This window comes from Prionailurus bengalensis, chromosome B1 (assembly GCF_016509475.1).
Source record: "Prionailurus bengalensis isolate Pbe53 chromosome B1, Fcat_Pben_1.1_paternal_pri, whole genome shotgun sequence".
Classification (NCBI taxonomy): Eukaryota; Metazoa; Chordata; class Mammalia; order Carnivora; family Felidae; genus Prionailurus; species Prionailurus bengalensis.
In genome coordinates, this window is record NC_057344.1 from 142,153,193 (window position 1) to 142,165,810 (window position 12,618).

The window sequence follows — 12,618 nt, forward strand, 5'->3', positions numbered from 1 at the left end:
ACCTTTTCACTGTCCTCTACTACCTACACACCAAAATATGCTGAAATTCCAATGCGCAAAATCAGAGAAGGCTGAAATTCTCAGTCTGTTCTGTAATTTGCCACCTAGCAAGAATTAAATGGGGAGGAACTGCTTGTTTAATTAAAAGAAAAAAGACACACACACACAAACACACTCACATTCACACACACATACACACACACCAGATTGAAAAATGGCATAGAAATTCTAAAGTGGAAGCTTTGTGAAATTTTTCAGAATGCCTCAGTTATTTAAATAAGCAGTATTATTCATTTGATAGACTTGGTTGCCCGGAACATTCAAGAACATTTACATGACTTATGAAAAAAAATTGTACAGTAAAATAAATTAATAGAATCTTTTAAACCAGCACATGCCAGTCCATGAACAAAGTGCTTTACAATTTATTTCAGTCTTACAATGACCTTAACAAGGTAGATTTTATTACAGTATTTCCATTTAAAAATGGAAGAAACTTGATTTCAGAGAAGTTATTTGCTTAACATAACTGCTGCTAAGGACAGTTGGAGAATCTGAATCTGCCTGCTTTCGTGTCTAAAATGCCCTGTGCTCTCCACCATATTGCAATGTATCACAGTATTCCACATTAGCTGTTCTCAAAGTGTAGGTACTAGATCAGCCACATCTGCACCACTTGGGAACTTGTTTGAAATGCGGATTATCAGGCCCCATTCCAGTCTTACTGAATCAACTTACTGAATCAGCCTCAGTCACTGAGTCAGCCCTGGGGCTGTGTTTTAACTCGGGATCTGTGTTTTAACAAGCCTTCCAGATGATTCTAACGCATGCTAAAGTTTGAGAACCACTGCTCTATTTCATTCTCAGCTGCCCAGAAAACCAAAGCAAAAGGAGTAAACAAGCCATAGATTCTCTTCTGGGAGGTGGAAGAAGAATTTGATGATGAGCTCACTGTTTCAGGAATGCTGGCATTTTTACAGACAACCGAAACTATTTGCATCGCCTGCTTCCTTGCAGGCTTAATTCCTTAATATTTAAACTACCACTCAAGGCTTGACTTCATTTATTTCCACTAGCCCTGACACCCTAGCCAAGTGTCATGCTAGTGTAGGACACGGATACTTAGCAAAGTCTTTTTATTTATAAAAAAAAAAAAATGTTTTATCAGATTTCCACATTCTTTAAATACATTTAGTTTCTTCCCTTTTCTCAAACTTGACCTTAGGATTCCCCCAAAGGGGAAATGATCTTGAAAGCAGTTGGAAAATAAATTAAAGTAAGGAATGTCTAAATAAAGGGGGGAAAATAACAGGACGTCTTGACATTAATAACAATTGCTGCTACTGTGTGCCAGTCCTGTGCTAAGCACATTTCCTGCATTAGCTCATTCAATTTTCACAATTAGCTTGTAAGGCAGGTGTAGTACATACTATTTACGGATAATGCAAAAACCGATAGTTGAGTAACTTGTCCAAGTTCACCCAGCCAGGAAGTGGACAGTCTCATCAGCTTCTGCTCCTGATTACCAGGCTAGGCTGCATCTCATTTAAACTGTCTTCTTCATGTCAGTATCATCTTGTCTGATCTTCTAGAACTATCCTTTGGAGGTCACTAGAGCACCCGATTCTTTGAAGCCATTGGTGTGGCCAAGCTGGGCCTGGAGAGCTGTCTGCTGGCACCTCCCCCCACCCCCCACCCCCCACTGCCCGGAGAGAGGTCAGTCTGTCCTTGACCATGAAACCCGGTTGTACCTGTTTCTTCAAACCCAGTGTATTGGGTTTGCAAGAAGTTTAACATGTATATTCAGAAGGATGAATGAAAGAGAAAAACACAAGGCAGCAATTCTGTTGACAGGAAACATATTTAAAGCCAAATGCTTCAGAGCAAGAACAGCTGCTGTTACAAGGTACATTTTGAGGGTGAGGTAGAGCCAAATCACTCATCACTTCATAAAGTCCTGTAAAGGCCATATCCTAAAATTAAACTTTCAAATAAATGCCTCATATAAACTTCCAGGACTCAGGAACTCTTGAAAAGCTGGGGAGAAATGATCACTCTTTGCTCAATGTCAAAACAGTCTCTGGGGTCATGAAGATTTATGAGAGAAAGGAAGGTGGAGTAGACTAAAAAAAAAAAATAAATAAAGCAATCATGACTTGGAAAATGTGGGGTTCTCACTCAATTTTTCTAGTAAAAGCTGGTTTTCAAAAGCAAAGAAAGCTTATTGTAAAGGGCCCTGAGATGAAATATGGTCAAGGGAGGCAAGTATTATGGGTTGAATCGTGTCCCTCCAAAAAGATGTGTCGGGCCGAGTGCACAATACTTCACAATGTGACCTTATTTGGATATAAGCTGACTAAAATGTCATTAGTTAAGATGAGGTCATACTGGAGTAGGGTGGGCCCCTACTTTAATATGACAGGTGTCCTTAGAAGACAACCCTGTGAAGACAGAGACATGTCGGAGGTGATGTGACCGTGAAGGCAGAGACTGGGGCTGTGCAGCTAGCTGAAAGCCAAGGAACGCCAAAGATTGCCAGCAAACCACCAGGCACTGGAAGAGGCAAGGAGGGATCCCCTTTCAGGTTTCAGAGAAAGCATGGCATTATGGACACCCTGATTTCAGACTTCCAGCCCCCAGAACTGTGAGAGAATACACTTCTCTTGTTTTAAAACACCCAGTTTGTGAAACTTTGTTAACAGCCCCAGGAAACGAATACAGCAGGGATCCCTGTAAACAACAGGCTCCCCATCACCACTGCTGGATCCCTGTAAACAACAGGCTCCCCATCACCACTGCTGGAGTGTTTCCCACCCAGGGGCAGCAGAGAGAAGCAGGGGGTGGGAGAAGCAGTGATTGGCGGCCTCCGGTGATTGAGAGAAGCCAGTGACATCATGGCTTCGTCTGAAGTACGTCCAAGAGGTCCAGAGGACATGTATGCATTTCTACTTGTCTCACTCAACTGAGGAAAGATCCATACTTGCCTTCTTTTCTTATTTCAAACACAATGATTTCATCAGGGGAGTCTCAGAGCAAGAGCACTGGAAAGCTGTAACAGAGGAGGGTGTTGGGCTGGAGTAGAAGATGTGTGATTCAGAAATGAGGAAAGATAGGGACAAACTATTTGTGTTTTGCTTTCCATGAAACACAGTTTATCATCAGAAGACACCTTGACCTCTCAGAAGCATGTGTCAAACATGGTCAACCCAGCCAGACCTCTGCCTTCTTTTGGTTCCTGGGACCCATCCCTGGGGTTTCTTCTTGCCCCTCCAGCTTGCATTTATTCTTTGTCAGGTTTCCTCTTTGCCTGGCCTCTATAAATTAGGTACTTGTAAAATGGAAAATCTCTTTTCTTTTCCTCTAATCCTGCTGTGGGTTATTCCCACCAGTACCCTCTGCTGCATGCAAACAACTCCCACAATTATAAATCCAGCCCAGACTTCTATTTTGAACACTGGTCATGTATATTCAATGTGTACTTGATGTGTCTGCTTTTATGTCTCACACATCAATTCATTATTTTCTCTCAAGCTGATTTCTTTCCCCACATAGCAATTACATTGTACTTACTTCTGCTTTACCCATATATGCTCATCTAATCCTCAAAGCCACCCTATGCAGTTGGGACTATTATGATCCCTACTTTAGAGAGGAGAAGACAGAGAAGAGACTCCTCCAAGGTCATTTGGCTTGCCTGTGGCACAGCCAGGATTTGAACCCAGGCAATCCGACTGTAGTCTCTGAGCTCGTCCCTAATTTGCCCTTCTCTCTCAGTACCTGTCCCTTTAAATGGTACCACCAACCTCCACAAACCTGAGTCTCCTTTGATGTGTCTGTCTTTCCTTGCAAATGCAATCCATCAGCAAAGCCTACTGTATTTAGACTCTCTCAAAAAGATCATCTCCTGTGTACTTCTCCCCATCTTCCTTGCCCCTACTGTTGTCCAAGTCACCATCACCATTGCCCTGGACATGGACATCTGCAGTGGTCTCCCTTCCTTCCATTGCTCACCTCTTACCACCTCCCACAAGCAGCCAAGGGCTCTGTGTCAGTCAGCCCCATGGCTCTGCGTGGCTTGACCCAACTCCCCTCTTCATCCTTACCACCCAGAGCTACTCTCCCCTTTGTCTAGCACACCTCAGTTCTCTGAGAGCCCAGCTGACATGTGTTGAATTCTTCTTCATCTTACTGTCTTTGTTTGTGCTATCCCCTTTATCTGGAATGTTCTTCTGCCTTCATTCCTCTGCTTAAAGGCTATCTTCTCTGACAAGCCAGCTCTGGCCACCTGACCTGAGTGGGTCCTCTCCTGTTGGTCTCCATCTCAGCAACCCTCCCCGCTTAGGGCACTCAGCTTTCAGTATTATCTCTCACCGTTTATATCTGCACCTCTATCTCCTCTGACATAAAATTCCAAGGGGCAGAGACCTTTTGTTTTACTCACTACACTGTATCCAGCTCTGGCCCAGTACCAGTCTTCAGATAGGGGCTTAATAAATAACTATGAATGAGTTTGCTGGAAGAAAATGGAAGCAAGATGATGACATCCCAAGGTGTGGAATTTCTCCAAGACGTACACAACACAATTGGCTGCCTGATGAAATTGCTTCCTTCAAACATCAGTAGTTCAGAGATCAAAGTGACCATTGTATCCTAGGAAATCTGGAATATGTTAGAAATATTTCAGTGGCCACTTTCAGTACCACAGGCTATTCCAGATCTTTCAAAGCTGGTTCCAGAAGCCAGGGTGGAAGCCTGGTGAACCAGGGATGTTTCCAGTGACTCTGTTATGTCTTTCTAACTGTCTCTACAAGCACTCAGGGGTTCTTTGGTGAAGGCAGCAAACCTAACTAACTGGATTGAGTCTGAAACACTGAGCCTCCCAAAAGTCTTTATCAACACAAACTTCTTTCTCAGAATAATTTTCGTTATTTGAAGTGGATTATAAATAATTTATATTCTTCTTTTGAGTTATTTAGTAGCAGTATTTGAAGATTAAAATTTTAATCCACAATCCGTCAGGTTTAACTTAACTTAGCTAACAGTTCTTGACCAAACTCTGCTTGGCCAAGAGCCACAGAGAGTGGAAGACTAGTATGGCTATGCTGGCCACATCCTCAGTTAGATGAAGTACATATCCGACTTCATCCTCCAGGAGAGACACTTCTGTCAAAGGGACCTGCCCTATAACTCTGGAAGATTCTGGAAGATACAGGGAAGCTGACTTATTGGATTGGGGAATCTTGCATCATCTACATCTTCTAAAATGGGTACCTGGCTAGAAAATGGCACTGGTTTGGCAGGATGCTGGGAATGTAGTGGTGACACCCAGTCTGCTCCCACATCACTTCTATGGGAATGGAAATCCACCCATGAGGGACCGAGATCAGGGACGTTTACTGTTTGTAATATTACAGAAAGAACATTTCTTGTGTTTGTGGCCAAGGTCATTAATGCCCACATAACATGATGGCTACATGCATTATTTTATGAGTTTTGTACAAGTGTGTGTTTGGGAAGTGACAATCCTAACAAGTTGCTACAGATCTAAGAACTCTTCCTAATGCAAAGTAAACCTACATAATGGAAATTCCTTGAAGAGTTTATACAAAGGCTATTGGGACTACTGAGATTCTCTGTGGTCCTTGAAGGATCCCCAAAACAGAAGTGTCATGCCTCCCCAAAACTCCTTGTCCCCCTCCTGTCACCTCAGGGGGTGATACATCTCATCTCAGGCTTTATACCTGCTGTTCCTTCTGCTGGATGCTCTTCCCCAAGATATTCTCCTGACCCACTCCCTCACTCCATGTTGACTTCTGCTCACATATCTGAGCAGAAAAAGCACACTCTCCATCACTGTCATTATCCATCTTTGCTTTCCTCCAGGGTACTTAAAACTGACTTTATATAATATACATTTACTTCTTAGTTTATTAGCTACCTTCCCTAATAAAAATCAGAGGCACATAAGCTCCACGTTTTTTAAATTTCTCTTTCTCTGTATTTTCAGAGCCTAAAAAAGTATCTGGCACATAGTGGATGCTTAGCAAATATTTGCTAAGTGAATAAGTGAATTAAAAATGTCTTCTTATTCTAAGTCTTGCTTTCTTTGATAACTCTCAAATGCCACTATGTGCCTTTTCAGAGCTCCATGTCATACCTCAAAAATCTGACTAATGCATTCTTCAGCTTTGTACATGCTGTTCAGACAGAACTGTCACTACGCCTATTTAAACATGCCTTCAGAACCCACGTGAAGTATTTACTCCAACACAAATGGTTAGAAACCAAAGGAGCAAAATCTGATAATGGAGGAAGGGACAGATTGAGAATTTTCTGCCCTTTTGACTTATTCTCTTCTAATGCACGTGAGACCTCTCCGTCTGTATTAATCTTCTTGCTCTGTACTCTAAAATGCTTGTGCTTGGGGCGCCTGGGTGGCTAAGTCGGTTAAGCATCCGACTTCGGCTCAGGTCATGATCTCACTGTCCGTGGGTTCAAGCCTCACGTCGGGCTCTGTGCTGACAGCTCAGGGCCTGGAGCCTGTTTCAGATTCTGTGTCTCCCTCTTTCTCTTCCCTTCACATTGCTTGCTCTCAATCTAAAACTTTTTCTTTTCCTCTTTGCCTGTGATTTAGCAGGCTTCTCCAATAGGGACTCATAGATTTGGCAAATTACACTTTTTATCATGATTAAGTGTGAAAGAGGGGCCTTCAAGGGTGACCTGGGGCCAGGGGGTGGCAAAGGACAGCTCTTTAATGCTCAGTCCATTCATTGCCAGTGAATCCTCTCTCTTCTCACTCAGATTAGACAGTGTTTCTTTCCAGACTCTGTCCTGAAACAAGGCTCTAATGTTTTGATTTGAAATCCAGGTCTTACCTGTTTTTCATTAACTTCCTGCAGAGGACCATTTTTGCAACTGTCTGAGTGCCAATATTTATCCAAAGAAGCTTTAGGAAACACGGCTTAAAACACACACCAGAGAGGAAGTTGCAGTTGTGTTGAAGAGCACCTAATCAGGCATGATGCCCATCTCCTTGGGATGTGAGGAGTCTAGTTCAATGAAAACAGTTTTAGAGCCAGATCCTCCAGCCCTGAGATGCAGTAGGCAGGGAGGAGATCAGAGGAGAAATTCAACACAACCACATGTGTGTCACACAGGTGTTCTCCCCACACATGTTTTAGATTTGTGTGGTTAGGCAGAGAAAACACACCAGGAAAGAAAGGTCAGGTGGGATGTCCCCACCAAAATTAGATATATGAACTGGACAGGGCTCTCACCAACTCTCTGTACCCAGGACCAGTAGCATCAACAGCCTGGGGCTGGTGTCATCCACGGGAAAGGAAGAGAAAGGCATTACTTTCCCTAATTCTCTCTCACATTAGCACACGGCACCTCTCCTAGGCATCCCTACTGTTGGTGTCATTACTCCGGGTTACACAGCGGAAATGGAACCATTGTGTCCTCATGTGTCAAAGTGCACCAATATTGTTCCCGGGAAAGAGAGGAAGGGTTGGGTGGGGAAGACAAGTTGTGCTCTCTTCCTCACAAGAACACATTGTCAGGGATTAATTTTTCCTATTAGTAAGTTTCCACCCTACATAAGCCTTCCCCAACCTTTCCACCATCAAGAATCCCTTTAAGTATTTCTTCTCCATGGACCTCATGCTTTGAGTGATTTTGCCTGCTAATCTGTATTTATTACAAAACATGTACTCATTTTCCCCTGTGTTCCTTATTATTAAAGATAGTAACTTCCAAGCAGAAGTTCTGATCAGCACAAGGTAACCAGTACCTTATTGTTAATATAATTTTAGTAAACGATAAAGGAATATGATATTTTGGAAATTCTGTGCAGCCTTGATGTGAGTTATATATGTATGATGATATATACATATATAGATAGATATAGATAGATATATGTATGTATACATATATAGATAGATACAGATAGATATATGTATACATACATATATAGATACTCATTTAACAAAGAATATCTCTGGTCTTTGTCCTGGGTTCCTGGCATAGAGCTTCAAAGCCATTGGGATTTCCTGAGAGAGGAGTGTCTTTATTATGCTAACAAGGTGACTCAGGGTAAGCCTCTAGATAGCTGTAGGATGGCAGTTTGGGAGGGGAAGGAGACTGGAGATTAATTTCAGTCCCATGGCCTGTGATTCAATCAATCACACCTATGTCACGAAATCCCAGTGAAAACTCTGGAGATCCCTGGCTGGTGGGCACACGATGTGCAAGGGAGGGTGATGCGTCCTGACTCCACGGACACAGGGCCTTTCCAGACCTTGCTCTATGTCTCTATGTGTAGGCAGGCTTTCTAATAAAACTGTAATGGGGTGCCTGTGTGGCTCACTTGGTTAAGCATCTGACTTCAGCTCAGAGCCTGGAGCCTGCTTTGGAGTCTGTGTGTGTCTCTCTTTCTGCCCCTTCTCCGCTTCCGCTCATGCTCTCTCTCTCTCTCCCTCAAAAATAAATAAACATTAAAAAAAATTAAAAAAAAAAACCCTGTAATCACAAATACAGCACTTTCAGTGAACTCTATGAGTTGTTCTAGATGATCACTGAAAGCTAGAGAGTCACAGAAATCCCTGAATGTATAGGTCAGAAGCGCAGGTAGCTCTGAGGCATGCAGCTGGTGTCTGAAGTGAGGGCAGGGCTCTTAAACCTGGAGTTTAACTCCAGGTAGTGAGCGTCAGTACTGTTCTGCAGTATACACACTTGGAGTGGGAACAGAACATTCATATCTTTAAATGCATACAAATATCCAAAGGCACAGAATGTACAACACCAAGAGTGAACTGTAATGTAAATTGTGGACTCTGGTGATTCTGATGAGTCAATGTAGGTTCATCAGTTGCAACAAATGTACCGCTCTGGTGGGGGATGTGGATAATGGAGGACCCTACACATGTGTCTGAGCAGGGGGTATATGGGAAATCTCTTTACCCTTGCCTCAATTTTGCTATGAACTTAAAACTGCTCTAGAAATAATCTTCAAAATAGGAGTGGTCAGAAAGAATCTATTTGAGGAAAATCCATCTGTTTTCAGATGGCTCAGAGAGAATCATTCCAGTGGGGAAGAGGATGCTGTTGATCTGTCATAAAATCAGGCCCCAGAAACTCCTTTACAAAAACAGTTGCAGGGATACTCATTAGCTAGGAAGATGATTTTTAAAAAATAATATGTTGGAATGATAATGATTACAACTAACGTTTACTGAGGGCTCACTACATGCCAGGCACGGCTAATGCAATTTTACATGAACTGGGTAAATGCTTACAAGCACTAAATGATGTTGGTACTACTGTTATACCCATTTTACAGGTGAGGTAACAGAGATAGCAAGAGACTGAGAGTAACTTGCTCAAGGTCATAGTCAAGAGCCCGCTTCTTAACCCATTAAAGGGTTATGTGAGAGAAGAGCTGGGATTGTGGCTGGACTGTCTTCATTCTGTTCCCAGTAGAGCCCAATGTGGCAGGTACCTGCTGCTTTAACTGCCTTTTGATGAATTTCTCCAAGACAAAGTTTGCAGGCATCACATTTATGTGAAGTTACATTTTTGTAAAATACCTTTTATCCCTTGGTTCCTGAGTGGTTCCATGTTTTCCTCATTTATAAAGTAGAGTTTGGACTAGGGAAGGGAGAATGTATATACCAAGTTAAGATGTTATACTAGCTCATAAGGATTACAGTGGTTATGAGTTTAGAGAAAAATTAGCAGCATAATAAAAATGGTAATTTGAGGATTCAAACAAATAGCAGATTGCATTCCTTATTCTGTAAAAATAAGTTAGGAATTGACCAAGGAGCAAAGACCCCAAAATATCTGCTCGAGAGCTCCAGCATTGTAGAAGGCATGTATAGGAAATATACTGCTATGGCATCTTCATAAAGTCATGTTCCGGCTCTTTCCGACTCTGCTGCCATGTCCGCCCACTTTCAATGGATGGTGGTGCCGAACTGCTCCAGCTTCCTGATGAAGAGGAGTGAGCAGACACATAGCATGAAGCCCATAACCTGAAGGCTCACAATTCCTTCCTCTACAATGGGGTGATTCACAGCAAGACTGTGGGTGTTGACCCGCAGCGGATGGCAAAGGTCTAGTGGTAGTCATGAAGTGGGGATCCAACCAGCAAAAACCTGACACCTCCTACATGCAGCCCATTAACAAGAATGCCCAGGCAGCCCTCAGCAGCATCAGGTACGTGGTCCTCAAAAACAAGTACCGCCCCAATGTGCGCATGGCTGCCACTGGCAGAGCCAATGCCATCCTGCACAGCCAGAAGCCTGTGGTGAAGAGGCAGTTGGCCCACCCCCCCCCCCCCCAAGAGCTCCTGATCACCTGCCCCCCACCCCCAAAGCAATGAAGGTATCAAACACACACACACACACACACACACACACACACACGTTATGTTCCTAAGACTAGTTCTAATTTGTGGGTTGCCTGAATGTTTGCTATGACCTAAAGGCAACAGAAGACAAGGGACCCTGGGTCCAAAGAGTACAAACTATTACAATATCAGGTCCTTTCCTTGGGTTTTAAGTAGGAGAACACATGCCTGAACAGAGATATGCAACAGTTCCAAAGGAAACAGTAATACAACATAGATTGTTGACTCATCTGATACAATGGATGGTTGCAACACACCTCAAATTTATAGACCCAGGAAACCAGCTAGTCTTTCATCTTCCATGGCAATGTACTAAAATAGCAACCAAAGTCTTCTCTCTTGATCATAACACTCCAATAAACTCACCATCCACTGGTAACTGCAAACTGATCTGTAGTTTAGGAGAAAAGCATGGACTTGATTGCTTATTTGTTTTTAGGTGTTTAATGTGCTTTTGTGTGTAAGGGGGAAAACAGAACAGATAAAAGTTAGTGATAAGAATATTTACAAAAATCTGAGGGTTTTGTTTTTTTTTACTATGGTAAAACATAAAATTTACCATCTTAATGATTTTTAAGTGTACAGATCAGTGGTGGTGAGAATATTCACACGGTTGTGAAACAGACCTCCAGAACTTTTTCACTGTGCAGAATGGAAACTCTGTACCCATCAAGCAGCAAATCCTCTCCAGCCCAACAACTGGAGTTTTTGGTCTCTATGTGGTCCAACCATAACTCTGTTTTTGGTCTCTATCAATTTGACTACTTCAGATGCCTCATAGAAATGGAATCATAGTATTTTGTCTTTTTATTACTGGTATATTTCACTTAGCATAATGTTCTCAAGGTTCATCCATGTTGTAGCATGTATCACAATTCCCTTCCTTTTTAAGGCTGAATAAGACTCCACTGTATGGATATACAGTAGCCACCTCCCCACCATCCATTGGGAGGCATTCTAAGACCCCCAGTGGATGCCTAAAACTGCAGATAATACTGAATCCTATGTATACTATTTTCCCCTATACATGTATAGCTATGACAAAGTTAAATTTATAAATTAGGCACAATAAGAGATTAACAACAACAACTAATAAAGAATTATAACAATATACTGTGATAAAAGTTATACGAATATGGTCTCTCTCTCTCAAAATATCTTTTTTTTTTTTTTTAAATTTTTTTTCAACGTTTATTTATTTTTGGGACAGAGAGAGACCGAGCATGAACGGGGGAGGGGCAGAGAGAGAGGGAGACACAGAATCGGAAACAGGCTCCAGGCTCCGAGCCATCAGCCCAGAGCCCGATGCAGGGCTCGAACTCACGGACCGCGAGATCGTGACCTGGCTGAAGTCGGACGCTTAACAGACTGCGCCACCCAGGCGCCCCTTCTCTCTCAAAATATCTTAACTGTACTCACCTTTCTTGTGATGCTGTGAGAGGATAAAATGCCTTTGTGATGAGATGAACTGAGGTGAATGATGTAGGCGCTGAGATCTAGAAACTAGTGAAAGAAAGTATTCCACTACTGTTCACTTTCTGACGATTTGTCAGAAGGAGGACGTTCTGCTTCTGGGCTGTGGTTGACTGTGGGTAGCTGAAACCATGCAAAGTGAAACCGCGAAAAAGGGGGACAGCGTACCACATTTAATTCACCCATTCATTTGTCAATAGAAGTAAATTTCGCCAACAACTTAAATAAGCTCAGAGATGGATGCTTCCCAGCGTTTGCAGAAAGGAACACAGCCCTGCCAACTCCTTGATTTTAGTGCCATGAGACCAAGTTCAGGCTTCTAACACACAGGAACCGTGAGATTAAAAAAATGGGTGTTGTGTTAAGTTGTTAAATTTATGGTAATTGGTTATGGTGGCAACAGAAAACAAATACACCCTCTCTCACACATTTGGGTTTCTCCCAGCCCTTCAGAAATGAGCCATGACTTTGAAGGTGTCAGCTGACCCACTAATTAGAGAGCCTGACCAACTAATCCCAGGTTGAATTACTAACGGACAAGGACTAGAGAGATTTTTTTTTTTTTTTTTTTTTTTTTTGTTCCCCATCTGATTCTACCAAGTGTTTACAATAGCAGCAGGAATTTCAAACCTGGAAAGAGGACTGATTGGCCTCCTGGCCATGGTAAGGGAATAACTTGGGGCCAAGCAACAATTGCAGCAGCACACCTCTGCCCAGCACCACCCATGCTTAGG

General features: G+C 42.6%; 1 protein-coding gene and 1 pseudogene across 3 annotated transcripts in view; one reads left to right on the forward strand and one right to left on the reverse strand.

The window, feature by feature from the left end:
- ANXA3 (annexin A3) overlaps window positions 1–12,618 on the reverse strand; it is a 53,734-nt gene that overhangs the window by 35,468 nt on the left and 5,648 nt on the right. The window contains exon 3 of one of the 3 annotated variants that reach the window (XM_043572399.1): window positions 11,831–11,914. The exons of the other annotated variants lie outside the window; for them this stretch is intronic. Coding sequence (XP_043428334.1) covers window positions 11,831–11,914 — 84 coding nt within the window. The remainder of the gene's footprint in view (window positions 1–11,830; window positions 11,915–12,618) is intronic. 3 annotated transcript variants of the gene reach the window in all.
- On the forward strand, window positions 8,126–10,522 carry LOC122478751 (annotated as a pseudogene).